General features: G+C 45.4%; 2 protein-coding genes across 2 annotated transcripts in view; both read left to right on the forward strand.

The window, feature by feature from the left end:
• Window positions 1-262: 262 nt before the first annotated feature.
• Window positions 263-16369, forward strand: SAXO5 (stabilizer of axonemal microtubules 5; the record flags this gene model as incomplete). Its single annotated transcript, XM_083350249.1, has 10 exons — window positions 263-797; window positions 1539-1642; window positions 3201-3295; window positions 5029-5146; window positions 10994-11017; window positions 12247-12436; window positions 13684-13693; window positions 14182-14354; window positions 14443-14540; window positions 16093-16369. 10 exons carry the CDS (start codon window positions 263-265, stop codon window positions 16273-16275), a joined length of 1530 nt encoding a protein of 509 aa, XP_083206375.1. The 3' UTR covers window positions 16276-16369.
• RPL36 (ribosomal protein L36) overlaps window positions 8338-20282 on the forward strand; it is a 343666-nt gene continuing 331721 nt past the window's right edge. Inside the window, exon 1 of the mRNA XM_083366257.1 lies at window positions 8338-8343. The gene's annotated coding sequence lies outside the window, so the exon portion shown is untranslated. The remainder of the gene's footprint in view (window positions 8344-20282) is intronic.

The raw sequence follows: 20282 nt of genomic DNA on the forward strand, positions 1-20282 counted from the left end.
ATTGCAAATATTGAATTTGTGGCTCTTTATTGCCCTTTAAACCACACACATTTCTGGAAGAAGGCTATTTTTCTTCTACACGTCCCCTTTTTGAAGGGATATGTGCAAGCTTTTGCTTACTTAAGCAAACATCCAGACGTGATAGGCATTCTAGATCTGTGCCCCCTTGCCAAATATAGAGATTTTTTGGCTTCTAGTTCTATCTTCCCTCCTCTGCACTGGCTAATCTTCTCCTGGTTGCTACCTAACTGCAGGTTGCACAATGCCCTCCTCTTCCTTCCGAAAAATCCAAGCTCCTCTGGCCACTGAAACCTTCCTGAGGGCTTCCCATTTCAAGCTGGGCTTTGACCAGAGGCCTGAGGGTAGCACAGTAGTCTCCCCTTACCGGATAGAGTATCCTCCTAGGTGGGGCTCCTACCAGCGACAACCCATTCTGCCTCCAAAATGCGCTGATGTCCTGAACCAAGAAATGGGCGATTCCTGGGACACTCGCTCAGAATCATACCTGTCATATCCAACCTGGCCTTTGGAGCCAAAACCTGCTATCAATCCACCTGCATCCAACTTCCAAATGCATGCAGATCCCCGCCAGAGCATCCTCACTTCTATCACCCGAGAAAGCTATTCTTATCCTCCTAGCCTCCCTCACATGACTCCCAACCGTGTAGACAAGTGGGATGACAGTTTTCCCAGTGGGGACAAAGAAAAGGAACCCCTGCCGGAGTCCCTTTACCAGGAGTCCTACCCACCCTACAAAGGGGTGTTACCTGCCGTCAAGGCTCCAAGCCAACACCTGGGTGTGTTTGCCAAACCTATCGCAAGTTCAAAACTTCTAAAGAGTGGCTCCTAAAGGCAGTTTATGTCCATGAAGCTACATCCTAGAATTGCACCTGGACAGTCTTTGGGCATTGCTTTTAATTTTCTAAATAATTAAGAGTGTCTCCACAACTCTGCAGTGGGCCTAAACTGAATTTTTTTTGACCAGGACTATCAGCCAAGTGCCACTGATCATATGCAGAGTGCTTTCAACTTTTGGTGGAAGGTAAAATGGGCAGGCAAAGTTCAACCTCTGAGCTGTAGCATCTCTATAGAATGCAGGTGGTTTCAAGTACATCGGTTAGCTTCTGCAACTAAAATATTCTCAGCCAAGTTTGGAAGAGCATGCTATTGCTGCTGCCCAGCAAAATAAATAATATTAAGCTCCATGGAGCAATGATGTGCAAAAATAGTGCTAGAGTTCAATCTCTGTTAAAACTGGCGGAAGCTTCCCAGACAGCTTGTGAAGCTATTGCTGGTGGGTTGGTTGTACGGTTGGATGGTTGAATGGCTGGATGAAGTTTGGCATATGGAAGGTGACTCAACAACATTTGAAGAAGACTTCTTTGCTGAAGTATAATTTATATCTCTCACACACAAACATTCATGCATGGATCTGTTGCCTATATCTTTCTGATCTGGCAAAGGGGGAGTGGAATAAAAGCCTGGTTAGATAACTATTCTGATTGATCCACCATGATGGATTTTCTGATCTTTGGCAGGAGGTGATTCTACCCTGAGAGGTGATGGCCATAGCTATTTCAACACGTCTTACCAATCACAGTTCACAGGTGAATGGGCACCTCCAATCAAGAGCTGCAATGAAGTAAGTGTGTCTCGAGGGTCACTTGGCCTCTGGTCTGTGTTTCCTAGCTACCAATTTAGGCTTAGCTAAGGGAGGGGATGTACAAAATATTCATTCTCACATCAGGAGGAGGAAGAAAATGTAGCTAAATTAGACAAATCTGCTCCACAAATAATCAAACAGGGAACCCAGCCAACAAAAACATGAGGCAAAGATGGTTTCATTATGTAGTAGAGGGGAAAAGTTCTTGAGAAATATAGATAAACAGTTCTTGAGAAATATAGATAAACAGTTCTTGAGAAATATAGATAAACCAGCTGGCCTGTCCAAACCAGAACTGGATGAGATTGCATTTTTAATATCAAAAAAATAATGACAAATTTTTTCACCTAAATTCTGGTAGGAAATCAACAGGAGCTGACAATGTTCTGGATTAACTGGATGAACTAAGCAAAGATGGAGGAAATTTTTTGATCCCACAACTAGATCTTTACAGAACCTCACAGAACCCAGAATTAATTTAAGAAAGATGGAGAAATGCCCAGATCTGAATGACAGATGAGAAATGACTGTAAGACTCTGTTATCAGGAAAGATTAAAACTTGGAGGGCTTTTTAACTTAGAAATGATGGGGACAGGATAGAGAGCAGGAAAAGCATGCATGGGGCAGACATTGTGGATAGGGACATGGTTTCCTCCCTTTCTCACTACAATGAGTTACTTGGGTAGTGAGGTAGGTGGCATACAAGTTTAATAATAAATAAATGAATAACAACATCTGCAACAAAAAGCACTTGGTTACTCAGCATAAAATAAAGTTTGGAATTTATTGTGATCAATCGCTACCACTATTTTAAGAAGGGACATATGTACATTCATTAAAAAAACAAGACTATCACTGACTCCTGGTCATAACAGTTATATTTGTCAGTTGAGGAGATGCATTGAAAGGACAAATTTAATACTTCAGCTTTCCTGGCCTACAGCAGGAAAAAACCCAGGAATTTCTCCCAGGAAAGGATGGTTCAGTAGCTACTTTAGCAGCAGTTACAAAAGCAACGGAATAAGGATAGTCCCACCAAAGATATTTTTTCCTGACACTCAAGCACATCAGTTTAATCCATTGGCTATGCTATATAGCTATTATACGTTATAGGTGCTAATACTATAGGTATTCGAAAACCTCCACAGCTGGTATGTAAAATTCAAGATGCTGTTATTCATAGGTAGACCATTTCTACCCATGGAGATATGAGTCAGCTAACATGGCTAATAGCTACTGGCAGATTCATCCCAACATAAGGAAAACCTTGGTGACTGTCTAGTGGGCCATCCAATTGGGCCCTGGTGGACCATCTCATTGAGCATTCCTCTTCTGACATTGACTAACTGAATATTTTTAGGGAAACATGGTGTAGACTGTTTCTGAGATGAGAAATGCCACCCACATCACAGCCATTGGTGGGATTCATTCCACACAATTGTGCCTACCATTTTAAAAGCACCTTCTGCTAATGGCACCACAATAGAAGATGGAAAGACATTACTTGCAGTCGCCTCACGCATTTTCCTATTGCAGAATATGGTATCGATAGTCTTTGGTGACCCTCGGTACTGCCAGGCAGTGAGTGAGCAGAAGCGTGCATACACCGTCCAGGAACCCGAAGGCCAACGGTATGCAATGTAACACTTGCCTCAGAAAGGGATGGCTGGGTTGGATAAGACTATAGTCTCTTGTGTGCCATGCTAATATAATGCATCTCAAACCTCCTAGAGTTACAAACTCCTTTCCACATTAAGCAATCTTCTAAGGAACATACCTGGATGTCGTTTGGTTATCCTCATGTCTTTGTTTCAATCGCTTAAAATGTTTACAAGTAATCCTCAACTTTCAATTACAATTGAGCCCAACATTTCTGTTGCTAAGCGAAACAGATGTTAAGTGAATTTTGCCCCATTTTTTGACTTTTTTTGCCACATTGGTTAAGTGAAACACTGCGATTGTTAAGTTAGTAACACCTTTGTTAAGTGAATCTAACTTCCCCACTGACTTTGCTTGTCGGATGGTCACAAAAGGTGATCATGTGCTCCTGGGACACTGCTACCGTCATAAATGTGACTCAGTTGCCAAGTACCTGAAATTTGATCAGGTGACCATGGGGATTCTGCAATGGTCACAAGTCTGAAAAATGATCATAAGTCACTTTTTCCAGTGCTGTTGTAACTTTGAACAATCACTAAACAAACTGCTGTTAAGTCAAGGACTACCTGTATAGTTTATCTTTCTAATGCTAGACTTCCAAGATGCCATGCAACGAGGTTTATCAGTGTGACACTCAAGGGTGTTATGGCCCTTGCAATGTTGCTAGTTGTCATCTCTGATTTTAAAAAAGTTCATTTTAAACATTAGAAAGTAAAATTATTTTTGACTCAAGTTTGACTACATGGAGGTAATGAAACAGTTTTCTTAAACAATATGGAAGTGATTTACAGTACCATTTTGTGTGTGTGTGTGTGTGTGTGTGTGTGTGTGGTGTGTGCATATAGCCTAAGATCTATCCATTTTATAGCCTTTGGCTTCCAAGATAATTACTGTAGTCTGGTTACTGTAGTCTCCTAGCTCAGCCAAGGTCAGCTAGGTGGTGCCATCTACTGGTAATTAAATCATCATCACATCATCATCATTATTATTATTATCATCATCTCTGTTTTTATAGGGCCCTAGCATCTCCTGAGATTTGGCCTTTTAAAATTTATACAATTAAAAGACTTTGCTGTAGTTGTTGACTAAGATTATACCAGTCTTCCCCAATCCTCAAATGGATTGGGACTGCGTTATGAAAAATTCCCTGCCAGCAAAGTTAACTGGAACTGTTGTTCTTAATTAGTTAAAACCTGTTTTATATTGAAACAAGGTTAAGGGTTTAACAAAGTCTGGTTTTCTAATTGGTTCCTTTTGCAAATTAATGTATAGTATGTATTTGGAGAATGCTATTGAAGTTACAGCGGAACTAATTTGTACTGTATGTGTGCATTTTGTCACTGTGTTATTAGGATAGATTGAGGGGGAACAGTGTTGTGTAGAGAGATTCATCCCCTATTCTAGTATTTCTCAACCTTGGCAACTTTAAGATGTGGGGACTTCAGATTCCAGAATTCCCCAGCCAACGGTAACATCTTAAAGTTGCCAAGGCGGAGAAACGCTGCCCTATTGAATGCTTAAGAGCCATTTGCAACACTCCAGCTTTGCGTAAAGTTTGTCTATCTTGTGATTTGATGACTGCATTGGTTCTTATGCTTTCAATTTTTGTGCACACCTTGATTTTTTTTATTTGCAGCCTTAGAAATCTAATAAGGTATTAAGTTCATTATTTTTAATGACTAGTAATTCAACTTTTCTTCAACAGCTATGACCCACATATTGCCTCAGCGATGATGCATCATTCAAACATTCAGCCTGGAGATGGGCAGCACAGGTTTTCTACTATCATGTCTGAATCATACTTATGGAAGCAACCTGGTATGGTGAGAGGGAGGGAACCACGATTACACCAACTCAGGCAGTGTCTCCAGCTCTGTTAAATATGCAATTTGGTTAAGCCTGCACAATGTATATATTAGAGATCTGAATTCAGTGTGACCCCCTGTGATAAGTGAAATACAGGTAATCCTCAACTTATGGCCACCACTGAGCCCAAAATTTCTATTGCTAAGTAACAGACAGTTGTTCAGTGAGCCCTTCTTGCCACAGTTGTTAAGTTAGTAACAGTTTTTAAATGAATCTGACTTTATTTTGCTTGTCAGAAGGTCACAAATGTTATCATGTGACCACAGGACACTGCAATTGTCATAAATATGAGTTTTCAAGTGTCCAAATTTTGATCATGTGACCCTAGAGCTGTTGCAATGGTTGTAAGTGTGAAAATGGTCATAACTAGTCACTTTTTCCCAATGCTGTTATAACTTTGAACAGTCACTAAACAAGCTGTTGTGAGTTGAGAACTACCTGCAATATTGAATAGCACAATGTACCATTATACGCACACACACACACACACACACAGAGAGAGAGAGAGAGAGAGAGAGAGAGAGAGAGAGAGAGAGAGAGAAAGTATGTACCGTATATACTTGAGTATAAGCCGACTTGAGTATAAGCCGAGACCCCCAATTTCACCCCCAAAAACTGGGAAAAGTTGTTGACTCGAGTATAAGCCGATCCGCCGTTCTGCAAGCCTCCGCCGCCGGCGGAGGCTGGATCCGCGCTCTGCAAGCCTCCGCCGCCAGCGGAGGCTGGATCCGCGCTCTGCAAGCCTCTGCCGCCAGCAGAGGCTCGATCCGCCATTTTGCAAGCCTGAATACACAGGAATACCCTGTGTGGCCGCGGCTCTCGGGGAAGCCCTGGCTGTCCGCTTCCTCGCTCCACGCTGCCATTCGGGGCCCGCGCGTTCCCCGGGCAAATCGCGGCGCCCAGCAGGCGAGGAAACATGCCCGCTCCAGTCGCCCCCCCTTCCCTCAGGAGACGCGAAGCAAGTGACCGCCCGGAGCTTACCGAGGACTTGCGCGCGGCCGAGGCTTCGGTGCTTCCACGATCGCGCGCACCTCTCCCAATCCGTCGCCGTCCGGAGACCTGCCGAAGTTTGGGGAGGTTTGGGGAGGTGCGCGCGCACCTCCCCAAACCTCCCCAAACGTCGGCAGGTCTCCGGACCTCCGCGCCCTGCCTGCCTGCTTCTTTCCGCAGGCAGGCTGCTTCGTTCCACAGCGGAAAGAAGCAGGCAGGCTGCTTCTTTCCGCAGCGGAAAGAAGCAGGCAGGCTGCTTCGTTCCGCAGTGGAAAGAAGCAGGCAGGCTGCTTCGTTCCGCAGCAGAAAGAAGCAGGCAGGCCTCTGTCGCCGGCGGCTGGATCCGCGCTCCGCAAGCCTCTGCCGCCGGCTGGATCCGCGCCCTGCCGCTGCGGAGCGCGGATCCAGCCTCCGCCGGCGGCGGAGGTCTAGGGGTAGTGGGGGGGGGCTCGCAGACATAGATGGGCTCAAGTGGAAGCCAAGCAGCCCTCCCGAATCTGGGCTTCTGGACGGAGCAGCCGGTGGTGCGTTTCAAAAAGCCAGATAAGGCAGACAGGGAGATGAAGAGTTCAACCGAGTTTCCTCTTTTGTTCAGGCTCCCCGATCAGACAAAGAACTAGCCAGCGGCAGGTTTCTCCCCTTTTCCCTCCCATCTCTCTTCCCCCAACCCTTGGGTCCCACAGCAACTCACGAACTCCAGCCGCCCCTTCTCCTTCGAAAGGTCTAGATCCCGAGATAAGATATATACAGAAATATACATAAAGAGAGACGGACGCAGGCTGTTGGTTTCTCGCCTCATCCCACGCACGCACGAGGGGGAGAAACAACACTCTGGGCGGCAGAGTCCTGGAGAAGGAAAAATCGGCCGCAGCCTCGGGGTAGGCTTCTCCGGGGGCGCCGCCGTGATTCTGCAGGGGCCAGGTAGGGAAAACTCGCCGGGGAAAACGGGTGCCGTTGCAGCGCCCGGCGAGTTTAAAAGCAGCGGGTGCAGATGCCTGAACAAAAGAGGAAACTCGGTTGAACTCTTCATCTCCCTGTCTGCCTTATCTGGTCTTTCAAGAGGAGGGTATTCCTTTCACTTCTTGAACTTTCCCAAAGACTTGCAAACTTTTCCAACCATTACTTCCAAGGATCTTTGATTTTTATTTTTCCCCTTGCAACCTAGAGGAAATGAAGGTGAGCTGTTGATCTAAGTTTCTCTCTTCTTCCTTTGTAATTAAACTGGAAGTTTTACGTGTGGAAGGGGTAATCTGATTTTTCCTTCTCCAGGCCTCTGCCGCCCAGAGCGTTGTTTCTCCCCCTCGTGCGTGCGTGTGTGTGTGTCAGACAGAAATGGGCGGCAGAGGCCTGGAGAAGGAAAAATCGGCCGCAGCCTCAGGGTAGGCTTCTCCAGGGGCGCCGCCGCGATTCTGCAGGGGCCAGGTAGGGAAAACTCGCCGGGGAAAACGGGTGCCGTTGCAGCGCCCGGGGAAGCGTAGCCTGCTTGACCCACGGCCTCTGAAATGTTCAAAATCCAACTTTTCTGCTTTTTGAAACGCACCACCGGCTGCTCCGTCCAGAAGCCCAGATTCGGGAGGGCTGCTTGGCTTCCACTTGAGCCCATCTATGTCCGCGAGGCCCCCCCCCACTACCCCTAGACCTCAGCCTCGGTCCCCTGTCCAACCCGGAGGAGTATTTTTTTAAAAAAAACTTCCATCGGGATTTGTTCCTGGAGTTTAAATCCTTGCAGTCCGAAGCAAGAGAGAAAGCCGCGACCTCCTCCTGCGGGAGATTCTCTGCCGGCTCCGAAGAGCTCGACCACCAACGCCGGGGCGGCAGAGGCTTGCAGGGCTGGCAGAGGTGGCGGCAGTCCAGCGTTGTTTCTCCCCATCGTGCTCCCCCTCGTGTGTGTGTGTGTGTGTGTGTGTGTGTGTGTCAGACCCGCAGGAATGGCTAGTAAAGGTGGTGGCAGTCCGGCATTTGCGTTTCTCTGTGTGTCAAGCCCCATGGGCTCGACACACAGGAAGGGGGGGAATGCCGGAATGCCGCTTCCCTACCAGCCATTCCCGTGGGTCTGACACACACACACGCACGCACGAGGGGGAGAAACAACGCTGGACTGCCGCCAGCTCTGCAAGGCTCTGCCGCTCCCTTCTCTCAGCAGCCTGTTCCGAACGAAGGGACAGTTCTTTTTTTTGTTGACTGGAGTATAAGCCGAAGTGGGGTTTTTCAGCCCGAAAAGTGGGCTGAAAAATTCGGCTTATACTCAAGTATATACGGTATGTGTATGTGCATACTTGTGGGTGGGTGGATGGATGACATAGATTTTGAATGCAGAGCACGGTCTTCGCCCAGCTGTTAATGAATGCTAAAAGGACGTTTGTGATATTTGAAGGAAAAGGCTCATTAGTGGCAATTGAAATTGTACATAAGACATTCTCTGCATCTGATGAAAGCTTATGCCTTTTAGTAAAGCTTGTTGAATTTGTCCTTGACTTATGATCACAATTGGGAGCAGAATTTCCGTTGCTAAGTGAGGCAATTGTGAATGATACCCAATGTTATTACCTTTTTCCTGTGGTCATTCCGTGAATCATAAAGTTGTTACATGAATCCAGCTTTCACCCACTAACTTTTTTTTAATCAGAAACCATCTGGGAAGGTCACAAATAATGATCACGTGACCCTAGGATGCTGCAACCAGCATAACTACATGCTGGTTGCCAAGTGCCTGAATTTGATCACATGAGGAATGCTGTGATGGTTGTAAGCATGATGACCAGTCCTAACTTTTTTTCAGCACCCTCATTAACTTTGGTTGCTAAATGAATGGTTGTAAGTCGAGAACCACCTGTAAGTTCAAAAAAAAAGTGCTACTAGATTCTTATAGATTCCTTAATACGTACATAAGGATAGAAATATCTTAAAGGGCATCTTGAAAAGAAGGAAGAACAAGAGACAAAGGAAGAGAGAAAGTTCCTTTTTCTTCTTAAACATGGAGATTCATTTCACTAAGATGAGATTAGGGACAACATGGGAACTTTCCCCAAATCTCTCTGTCATCATTTGTGCCAGTCATCAAAATAGCCTCATAAGGTCAAGCAGTTGATTCCATAAAGGAGAATATTTGTAGCTCAGGGTTGGAACAAGAGGTCCTTGTTACTCTCTGAGCTTGGTTGTTTTCTTGCAGATGTTTCATTGCCCAAACTAGATAACATTAACAGTGCAAGTTACTAGCACTGTTGATGTTACCGAGTTTAGGTAATGAAACATTTGCAGTGGTACCTCGGTACTCATCATTAATTGCTTCTGCGAGGCCCGATGAGTACAAAAAACGATGAATACCAAACAGATTTTTCCCATAAGGAACAATGTAGTGAGTCACAAGGCAGCTAATGCTGACAAGTCCTAGCTTGTGTGTTGAGTACCAAACAAATAATGAGTCCTGGGACAAAATTGTTGCTTCAAAATGCAATTCGATGAGTTTCAAAGCAGTTTGAGTACCAAGGTACCACTATATGAGAAAACAACCAAGCTCAGAGGGCACCAGGGACCCCTCAATGGATTCCATTTTCAACAGCGTATTTTTTTTTCAATGTGCAAAAGATGGCCTTTAGGGCAAAAGAGAGGAATTCACTCTCTCCGTGCTCAGAGATATTCTTAATTCAAAAGATGTAGAGGAGGATGGGGAACTTCTAGCCCATAATTTGAATCCACCCTTGGAGACCTCCTCCTCCTCTTCCTTTGATCTTCGGAGGCCTTGACAAATCCCACCTTTTGTACCTGAGCGATTGTATCTGAACCCAAGTGCTCAGAGGAGGGGGCTTCTGTAGGAAGAAAGGAGCTGCCCGCTAAAAGACATAAGAGTCTTTCTTGCTATGCTGCTCATTATTTCCATGGCTCCCTGTGCATTAGAAATGGACTGCTGGAGTCACGCTTTTCCTGGTCAATTTTCCTCTTTCCCTGCTGCATTTGTGTATTTATTTTTTTTAATCCCATTTATATCCCGCCCTTCTCCGAAGACTCAGGGCGGCTTACAATCTAAAGCACCAATCAATGTGCTTAGCAGTAGCCTTCATTCTATGTATATGCCTGCTTATTAGGGCTTTCACACACACCCCAGCGGCATTATTACAAAGTCAGCTTAATTGCCCCCAACAATCTGGGTCCTCATTTTACCCACCTCGGAAGGATGGAAGGCTGAGTCAACCTTGAGCCTGGTGGGATGCGAACCTGCACTAATTGCAGGCAGCTGGTGTTACTTAAGGAGGCATTAGCCCACTGCTCCACCAAGGCTCTAAATTACTTTGTTGTTATTGTTTTAATCGGATATGTCTAGTTTAATGAAGAGAAGGACTAGGGGTGACATGATAGCAGTGTTCCAATATCTCAGGGGCTGCCACAAGGAAGAGGGAGTCAAGCTATTCTCCAAAGCACCTGAAGGCAAGACCAGAAGCAATGGATGGAAACTAATCAAGGAGAGAAGCAACCTAGAACTAAGGAGAAATTTCCTGACTGTTAGAACAATTAACCAGTGGAACAACCTGCCTCCAGAAGCTGTGAATGCCCCAACACTGGAAATTTTTAAGAAGAGACTGGACAGCCATTTGTCTGAAATGGCATAGGGGGTTGGACTAGAAGACCTCCAAGGTCCCTTCCAACTTTATTATTATTATTAATCTGGGCACCCAGAGGAAATAGGCAAGAGATGGTTGTGAAGGAAATACAGATAGTCTTCAACTTACGACCACAATTTGGGACCAGAATTCCCATTGCTAAGTAAGGTGGTTGTTAAGTGAGCCACACCTGATTTTACAATCTTTTTTGTGCCACAGGTGTTGAACAAATCGCTGCAGTTGGTAAGTGAATCATGCAGTTGTTAAGCGAATCCAGCTTTCCCCATTGACTTTACTTGTTAGAAGCCAACTGGGAAGGTCACAGATGGCGATCATTTCACCCCAAATGGCAAAGGGCAATCACATGCTGCAACCGTGGTACATACAAGCTGGTTGCCAAGTGCCCGAATTTGGATCATGTAACTGTGAGGATGCTGCCCAATAACTCTCGTGCTTAGCAATGGAAGTTTTGGACTCTATTGTGGTCGTACATCGAGGACTACCTGTACTACATTTTTCATCCACATAAAAATGTGGGCATGGATGGAGTCAGGGGAGTCTGCAAAACGTCAAGATGGTGACCACAACTTGTGATCAAAATCCTGCAAGTAAAATACCTTTAACTTTTGACACCCCCCCTCTATATATACACACCTGAGTAAGGTATGGGATGAGTGAATCTGAATGATGTGTAGGGAAGAGGGGAAGATGGGGAGCAGCAGAATTTGGATCCTGCTCACCATTTACATTCTTTACTCCAGTTCTCGGGCACTAAAAACCCCAGGACTGAATCACAGTTCTGATTAAGTCTCCATCTATTCTCTGTCTTTGTGGTTTTTCTAGGCCCTCCATCCTATTCTGGGTACAAAAAAAACAAATCGTCTGTTCTCCTAGGGGATCACAATGAGAGGAGAAAATGCACCGGTATGACCAACAACCAATTTTACTACAAAGAGGTAATGCCCAGCTCTTCTTCCCATTGTTAAGAAGTTAACTCTCTAGCTGTGGACTTCCACTCCCAGAATTCCTCAGCCAGCCATGATGATGTATAGACTTCAACTCCCAGAATTCCCCAGTCCGCCATGCTGACTGAGGAATTCTGGGAATGGAAGTCCACACACCTTCAAATTGCCAAGGTTAAAAAACACTGCTCTAGCTATTTCCTACTTTTAGTTTATAATTTTATATTTTAGCTTATAATTTTATACTTCTAGGCTATTTCCTATCCTCAGCTGCTGTCAAGGAAAAGAGATGTATAACAGTTAAGAGCCTAAAAAAATTCATCTGTGTCAGACTTAAAAGCCATCTAAACAGTAAATCACATAGCAATAAATTTCACATTTTTACTGCTAAAAAAATGAAGAGAGGAAAATAGTTTTCTTAATGTGCTTTTAAATTCAGGATTATTAAATGAAGCTGAATGGGGAGAGATTTAGGACACATAAAAAGATTCACCTCTTCTCTCTACTCAGCTAAACGCTAAGGACTTTGTGACCCAGCCACTGATTCGGCCACTAACAAAGCTGTGCTTGGGAGATAAACAGTTGTTGCCATTGTTTCAAACTACCCATCATTCTGACTATCAGCCACCTCCTGAAACACACAAATTGGATTCCAAAAACAAGACTTCAACTGATAGCTACATTTTCTTCAACTATGAAGGTACAATCCTATTTTTTTTTCAGGTGGGCTCATGAGCTAAGTCTCACAGGGTTCTCACTCACACACAGGTTGTCCTTGACTTACAACCATTTGTTTAGTGGCCAAAGTAAACAACAGCAAAAAAAGGCGACATAATCGTTTTTCACAGTTACAACCGTTGCAGCATCCCCATGGTCATCTGATCAAAATTGGCAACTGGTTCATATTTATGGACAGTTGCAGTGTCCCGGAGTCATGTGATCACCTTTTGCAACCTTCTGACAAGCAAAGTCAATGGGGAAGCCAGATTCACTTAGTGATTGTATTACTAACTTAATAACCACAGTGATTCACTTAAGAATTGTGGCGAGAAAAGTCATAAAATGGGACCAAACTCACTTAACAACTGTCTTGCTTAGCAACAGAAATTTGGGCCTCAATTGTGGTCATCATTCGAGGGCTACCTGTATACAGTACAAAGAAATCCCCAGCTGGTGGCCAGCCTTCCCTTTGAAAAAAATGAGATGGTTGTACACAATTATGAAATGATGAAGTTTCAAAATTATCTTCCAGTAGTTCAGAGAAGAGGGGATTGACTTGTTCCCCAGAGCACCAAGTGAGAAGGACAAGAAGTCAGGATGGAAGCTTGTTAAGGAAAGATCCAACCTAGAAATAAGAAGATATTTCCGGACCATGAGAATTAATCAATGGAATAGCTTGACTGGGATGGCACAGGGGGTTGGACTAGAAGACTTCCAAGGTCCCTTCCAGCCCTATGATTCTATGTTCTAAAGTATCTCCTGTATCATCATGTCCACTTTCCCCAGCACTCTGCCCTCCAACATCAGGAGCCCTGCCAAAAGAATGTTTATTAGACAGAATGAAACAATATTGTTCATTCTCACCTCTGAGAAAAGATGCTATTGGGGATAATCATATTGAAATCAGCAGATAATAGCAATAGCACTTACACTTATATACCGCTTCGCAGTGCTTTACAGTCTCTCCCTAAGCCACGCACAGAGTCAGCACGTTAGAAAAACAACCAGTAGGTGCGCTCACATGCTGCACTGAGTCAGGTCAGTTACAAACCTAGTGACTGCATTCATGCAACAGATCAAGTTCAGCTATTTTAACCTATATTTTTCTGTGGCTTCATGTGTTCCTCAGTTGCCTGGGCAATGAACTGTAATTCAGTTTATGTGTGTGAACACAGACAGTTTGTTCTGAGAGGAGATAATTTTCACCCCTTTTTTCTCCCATTCTAGATGTATCTTGGTGTAATTCTCATAATCTTTGTGTCTTTTTTGTAGGAGGGAAAGCAACGTTTCATTCTTAAATATTCTGTTTTTTAAGAAGAGACTGAACAGTCACTTGTCTGGAATGGTATAGGGCAATGATGGCAAACCTTTTAGAGACCGAGTGCCCAAACCACAACCCCAAACTCATTTATTTATTGCAAAGTGCCAGGGCTGCATCAGCATTGTGGTGCCCTCAGGAGAGGCATGGGGGTGTGGCCTACTGGGTGGGCATGGCTGCAGTTGTCACGGCAGACTGGGTGGGCGTGGCTGGGGTGGGCATGGCCACCTTGATGTTGCTCATGGGGGGATGCCTGGGGGGGGGCAGGCAGGGTTGGGGGAGATCCAGGGGGTCTCTGGCAGACGGGAAGGTGGGCAGGAGGCCCAGCATAGATGGGCAGAGGCACACAATCCTAGCTGGGACTGGGGGGCCATGGCACCGATGGGGATCTGGCTTTCCCCGCTCAGGGTGGCCTTTGGCTCGCTGGGCATGGGCGTCCTCTGCCACCTCTGCTCGAGCTTGGTAGCTGGCCGCTTCGCCTCCTTTGTGCTGGGTGGGGCTGCTGCTCCAGGCAGTGGCAGCCTAATGGACCTGTGCAAGCTGCTGGCAGCGGCAGCGCGTGTGCCCACGCGTGCCATAGGTTCGCCATCATTGAGCCAGGGGTTGGACTAAAAGACCTCCAAGGTCCCTTCCAATTCTGTTACTCTATTATTCTATTTCTCATTCAGGGCCTGGAGTGCCCATCTTCAGGACCACTACAACTCAAGATATGCTTGTTCCTCACCAAGGGAAGAAGCACCAGCTGACAGAGGAAGAACTGCAAAAGGTTAGGAAGGTTCTTATTGTCTCCCACATGCTTTGGCATTGTCAGCCAGGCCATTTCAGACGGGGGGGGGGAGAAACACCCTTTCTCATTGATGCTACACTTCCTCTAAATATTTGTGGTGAAAAAAGATAAAAGCCTCCTTCAAATCACACATTATATCTGAGGATTCCACATACACATCAGTGTAGTCTTTTTGGCAATAGTACAGAAGGTTTTTTTAAAAAACTTTCTAGTCTACTCTACTGTTCTGGAATTCTTGTAAGACCTCTATCCAAATACTAACCAGGTTGGATGCTGCCTAGCTTTTTGAAACCAGTTAGAGTTGGCTAACTACTCTAGTAGCATAGTATGTGATAGCAACTGGTTCCATCTACACAGAAGTCTCCAAACTTAGCAACTTTAAGATTTCTGGACTTCAACAACCAGAATTCCTCAGCCAGCCATTGAGAAATTCTGGAAGTTGAAGTCCACGATTATTAAAGATGACAGGTTTGCAGGATAATAGATCTCCTGAAGACCATCTTTGGTAGCATCCTTCTCCCCTCTCCATCTTTTCAACTTGTATCTTAGTCGCCAAATTCAAAACTAGCCAACTCTCCCTTCTCTGCCTCCCTTCCCTTCTCTTGCTAGCTCTGTTGGATATTTCAGACAGAGTGATCAGGAGCTCACTTTTAAGCAAGAATTTCCATTGAAGAAATATTAATTGGCTGTTAACCTAGGCCCAAACTACTCAAAGAATGATCTCCTTTCCTATTAGCCAACTAATGGTGGGGAGGCTATTTTAATTTTCCTCTCCTCTTGTGATCTATTGGACAGTCTATCTTGTTTTGCTTCTTGGATGTCTTCTTAGTTCAGGTAGCTGTTCCACTTGCTAAGGTTTCTTGTTTTATTTTTTGTTTTATTTAGAAAATTTATATGACCACCCAATCACTCTCATTGACAAAGGGCAACTTACAAAAAAATGGGATTCGGTTGTGCATTCACATTCCGGCCCATTGACAGCAACTCTACTAAGGAGTCAAAACTGGAGGGTTGTGGGGACTGAGCTGTAAAGTACTGTGGTCTGATCTTGTGGATCTTAGGAAGAAGGCCTTCCTGGAACTGAGTCTGCCTCTGAAATCCACATGGCCTCAACTCTGTTGGGCATTCAAAAAGCTGTGAATTTTTTTTTTCTTTCAGCAGGCCCTGGGGAGTCAACTTCTTAATTTATTTTGATGGTTTAATCTTTTTGAGTTGCCTCCCCTGTGAGTGGTAAAGTTATCTTTACTGTTTTATTCTTTTAATCCCAAAATGTAAACTGCCTAACATTATCTTGGTGTTTGAAGCAGTACAGACATAAATAACTAGGTATAATTTGCACCTCTTTTCAGCATTATTGTTTTGTTCATAATTATTGTACTAATTTTCCACAGGATCTTACAATTTCTAAATTGTCTTGGCCATCCTGTATGCTGCAAATATCACAAGGGCAGGATTTGAATAACAAATGACAATTAAACCACTTAGCACGTTCTAAAAGATTTATTCTTTGCCCTTCTTTCTGCCTTTCCAGATTAAATATTCCCATTGGGTCCAGCCATGGAAGGGTAAACATTGGTTCAGCACTGAACACAAAGATGCCTACACAGACAAGTACAGTGGACCAATCTCACTTGCGATGGCAGACTTCCAAGGCAGCAGTGTTCCCCTTGGCACAATGGTCAAGTATCAACCCAGGAAGAAGTTTGGTTCTTGAAAAATGTCTCTTTAATTGAGATGTTTGAATGAATAAATCAGATGCCTGTTGGCTGGCTGCTGGAAAATATCCATGTGGTGTCGTGGAGGCCCTCAAAGTCTTTCCTTTTTCAGTCCCATCAATCCTCACAATCTTGGCTTCATGGTAGAATGAGTTTCACAGACTGGAGATGTACTAATGTATGTGACCCTTACCCAACTTTAGGTCATTTGTAAGCCCCCTCCTTTTTGACAATGATCTAATCTAGCACAGTGTTTCTCAACCTCACTTTAAGATGGGTGGACTTCAACTCCCATTCTGGGTAGGGAATTCTGTGGGTTGAAGTCCACCCATCTTAAAGTGGCCAATTTGAGAAACACTGGTTAGAGCACAGCAGAAACTTCTGTGATCTGGCTTCCGGTTTGCCAAGCCAGCCAACATGGACATCTGGAGGACGGCTCTCGTCTTCCACGTCCAGTTTCGCATTGCTGGGGGGTCCTAAAAGGGCCAAAGAGTCACCTTGGAGGGGCTTTTACAGAAACACGGGGGAGCTGCAACCCCCCCCCATTAGTGCCTGCATTCTGTTTGTACCAGCGAACGAAAGACTGGCCATAGTAATATGGCCAGTTACTAGGCTGCAGACAGCTGAAGTCAAACTTATCACCAGGCAACATTGGAGCAGCGTGGAGGAGACGGGGGTGGGTGGTGGGTGGTGGTAAGATTCCTCTCTTATACCTTAATCTTCTTCTTTTCACCTAAGTGAGCTGCTACGTACCTTCCCCCCTGTGGAGAGGGAGGGGGGAGCAAGCTCAGGGGTGTTTTTTTAAAAAAAGTTGAAAAAAGAAACGGACTAAAAGAAAAGAACTTTCAAAGTACTTGCAGGACACACAGTGGCTAAACCTGAAATTGCAATTTGACTTTCTCTTTAAAAAAAATCAAGAAAATATTTAAGAAAAACAAGATTAACCTTGAACACCAGATGTGAAACTCCACCGTGGAAGAGTTTCAAAAACAAATCAGTGCTATGTGGGAAATATCTTACCAAACTTATCAGTTCCTTTCTACAGCTAGCGATGAAATAAGAGCTTTTGGAAAAGAATTAGAAAGCATCTTGAAGAAACAAACTCAAACTGTGACTACAACTAATATTTTATCGGGACAGAACTTAACAGAAGAAATTGAACAATCAAATACATTGGCAGAAGAATTAACTATTCAACAAACACAGACTTTTGAAGACCATAATGGGAAACAGGTGGAAAAAAATTTATTCAGTCCAGGACAATTATATCAAGAGGTGAAAATAATGAGAAGATTTGGCACTGTTAACAGACTCCACCATCCTTCAAAAATGGAGACTGGAGGGCTACTTCAATATGATATAAGAACACAAGAATGCTTTGATGACCCTGAGGCAAAGAAGCGAAAAATGACATGGCAAAGGAAAAAAGCAAGAATAAGATTGAAGAAATGCATCCTTAAGAGGCCTGAAATAGATAATACCAAAATAGACAGGATTGTACTTGGATTACGAGAGATTGTTTTGATGAGTAGATAAAAATACTAATTAAAGAAAATAAAACACAGATGTATGAATACTAACATTGAAATAGTGAGCTCTTTAAATGACATGGATTAAGATGTATATATGTTAAGAATGATAGAATGTAACTAATATACTTGGATGTAGTGACATGAAAGGATGTTAAATGTTGAAATGGAAGAAATTTTGGTTAATTTTTAATATGTGGAAACTATAAATGAGAAATAAGAATATTATATTGTCCTCCTCCTCTTTCTCCTTCTTGCAATTGTGGTCTTCAAAGCATTAGAACAGGGATCAGCAACCCGAAACAGCAAAAGAGCCACTCGGAACCGGTTCCGTCATACAGACAAAAAAGTGGCAGCCGCAAAATGTGTGCGCGCCTGTGGGCACGCACGCGCATGTGCAGAACAAGCAAAAACATACACCACCCCTATGCCTGCACTGCATCCTGAGCCGCATGCACCTGTCGCTGCCCAGTGCCGCCAGCTTGGGGGGGGAGGACAGACTCACAGGCCGAGGAAGGAAATGGCCTTTCAGAGGATCCCGCCCGGCCCCCCTCAGAGGCAACAGGCCCTTCCCCAGCTGAAGGAAGCCTCGCAAGCGTGTCCTGCAGTGCGACTCCCTCGAACCGTGAGGCACCTGTGCGACGGTGGTGATGGGTCTCCCTGGCGACGGGCACTGGGTTGCAGCGGCGCCTTCAGCCCGGACACCGCCGGAGCCACCCAAACGCCATGCCCCTCTCCCGGGACCTCCAAACCTCTGTGTTTGATGAACGCAGCAGCTCTCCAAACCGCCTCTGCCCCGTTTGCAGAGCTGCTGCATTCCTCCGCGTTTGAAAGAAACACGGACGAACGCAGCAGCTGTGCAAAGAGGACAGTGGCAGTTTGTAGAGTGCGTGCGCACCTCTCCAAACCTCCACCGTCCCGTTTGGAGATCTGCCGCGTTCAACAAACACGGACAAATGCGGCAGCTGTGCAAACAGGACGGCAGCAGTTTGGAGAGGTGCATGCGCACCTCTCCAAACCTCCACCGTCCCGTTCGGAGGCCTGCCACGCTTGTCCATGTTTGACGAGCGCGGCAGGTCTCCAAACGGGCGGCGGCGGTTTGCAGAGGTGTGCACGGGACCATGCCCAGCTTATTTGACTTAGTAGGACAGGTAGATGTCCTTAGAAAAAGGTGGTCCCACAGATAGCCAGTTGGCAACTCTTCATCAATACCACAGATCCATGGTGGTGAACCTGTGGCACATGTGGCACGCAGAGCCCTCTCTGTGGACACACGTGCCATCACCCCAGTCCAAGGCCTTAAGTCCCGTCCATGAGCAACCTGCATCAAAATCTTACCGGGCAAGTGGCTTTTTAAGCTGGATTTTATAAAACCTTTTCACTTTAGGCCTCTGCCTCTCTGTGCAAAAAAAAAAAAAGTTCAATCAATCAATCAATCAATCAATTTCAACTTCTTGCGGGAAGAAAAAAGATATCGCAAAGTTGGAATTGATTGCTTGAAATTTATTTTTAGTTCCACACATGGCGGAGGAAGTGACACGTCAGAGCTGAAAAGAAGGTGCCACGTGGGGAGGGGGGAGCGGCGGGAGCAGGTCGCTCCATGCAAGGGGTGGGGCCGGGGCCAGGCCTGTGCATGGGGTAGAGAAGCAATGCGGCGGCACTACCATGGTGGTAGACCAGCTGCTTCCCTCCCCCTACCAGATACCTGCCCAAGCCGCGCAGGGTAAGGTTGCTGGGCCCGCCCATGCCCAGATGCCCTCACCTCCCCCAAGCGTTTTTTTTACTAACCTGCCTTTCAGCTGCATTCCATTTCCCTGTTCACTTCTCAGCCTTTACCACGTGTTTGTGGGACAAAAAAAAAAGTTCCATCAGACTTTAACTTCTCGCAAGATCTCAAAAAGTTAGAAAATCTGATGGAACTTTTTTTTTTACCCATAGTCCCACGAACACGTGGCGAAGGATGAGAAGCAAATGGAGAAATGGAATGCGCTGAAAGGCAGATTAGTAAAAAAAAAAAACGCTTGGGGGAGGCAAGGGCATCTGGGCGGGTGTGGCAACCTTACCCTGCATGGTGGCGGGAGGGTGGGGCATGTGCCCTTCCCATGCCAGGCCAGCCCTTGCAGCCCCAGGGTGGCCGTGCTGGGCGGCGGTGGGCAGGGTGTTGAGGTGGGGGCCGGCAGGCCGACCAAAGGAACAGGTGGAGCGCCGGAGGCTCGGGGAGGAAGGATGCTGAAATGGGCGGTTGGGCCATTGGCAAGAGCAACGCGTCTGAGCAGAAAGCGGCCTCAGAACAAGCGGGGCAGGTAAGGAAAGAAATCATCGCTCCCCCGAGAAATTGCCTTTCTTTCCTTACCTGACTTCCAGTCCTGTGCCGTTACTCCTTCGCAATCTGCCACCGCTGCCACATGCAAGGAAACAAAGGATTTTTTTGGGTGGGGGGAAGGTCAATCAATCAATTCCAACTTCTCGTGAAAGAA

This window comes from Vipera ursinii (genome assembly GCF_947247035.1).
Source record: "Vipera ursinii genome assembly, chromosome: 1".
NCBI classification, from domain to species: domain Eukaryota; kingdom Metazoa; phylum Chordata; class Lepidosauria; order Squamata; family Viperidae; genus Vipera; species Vipera ursinii.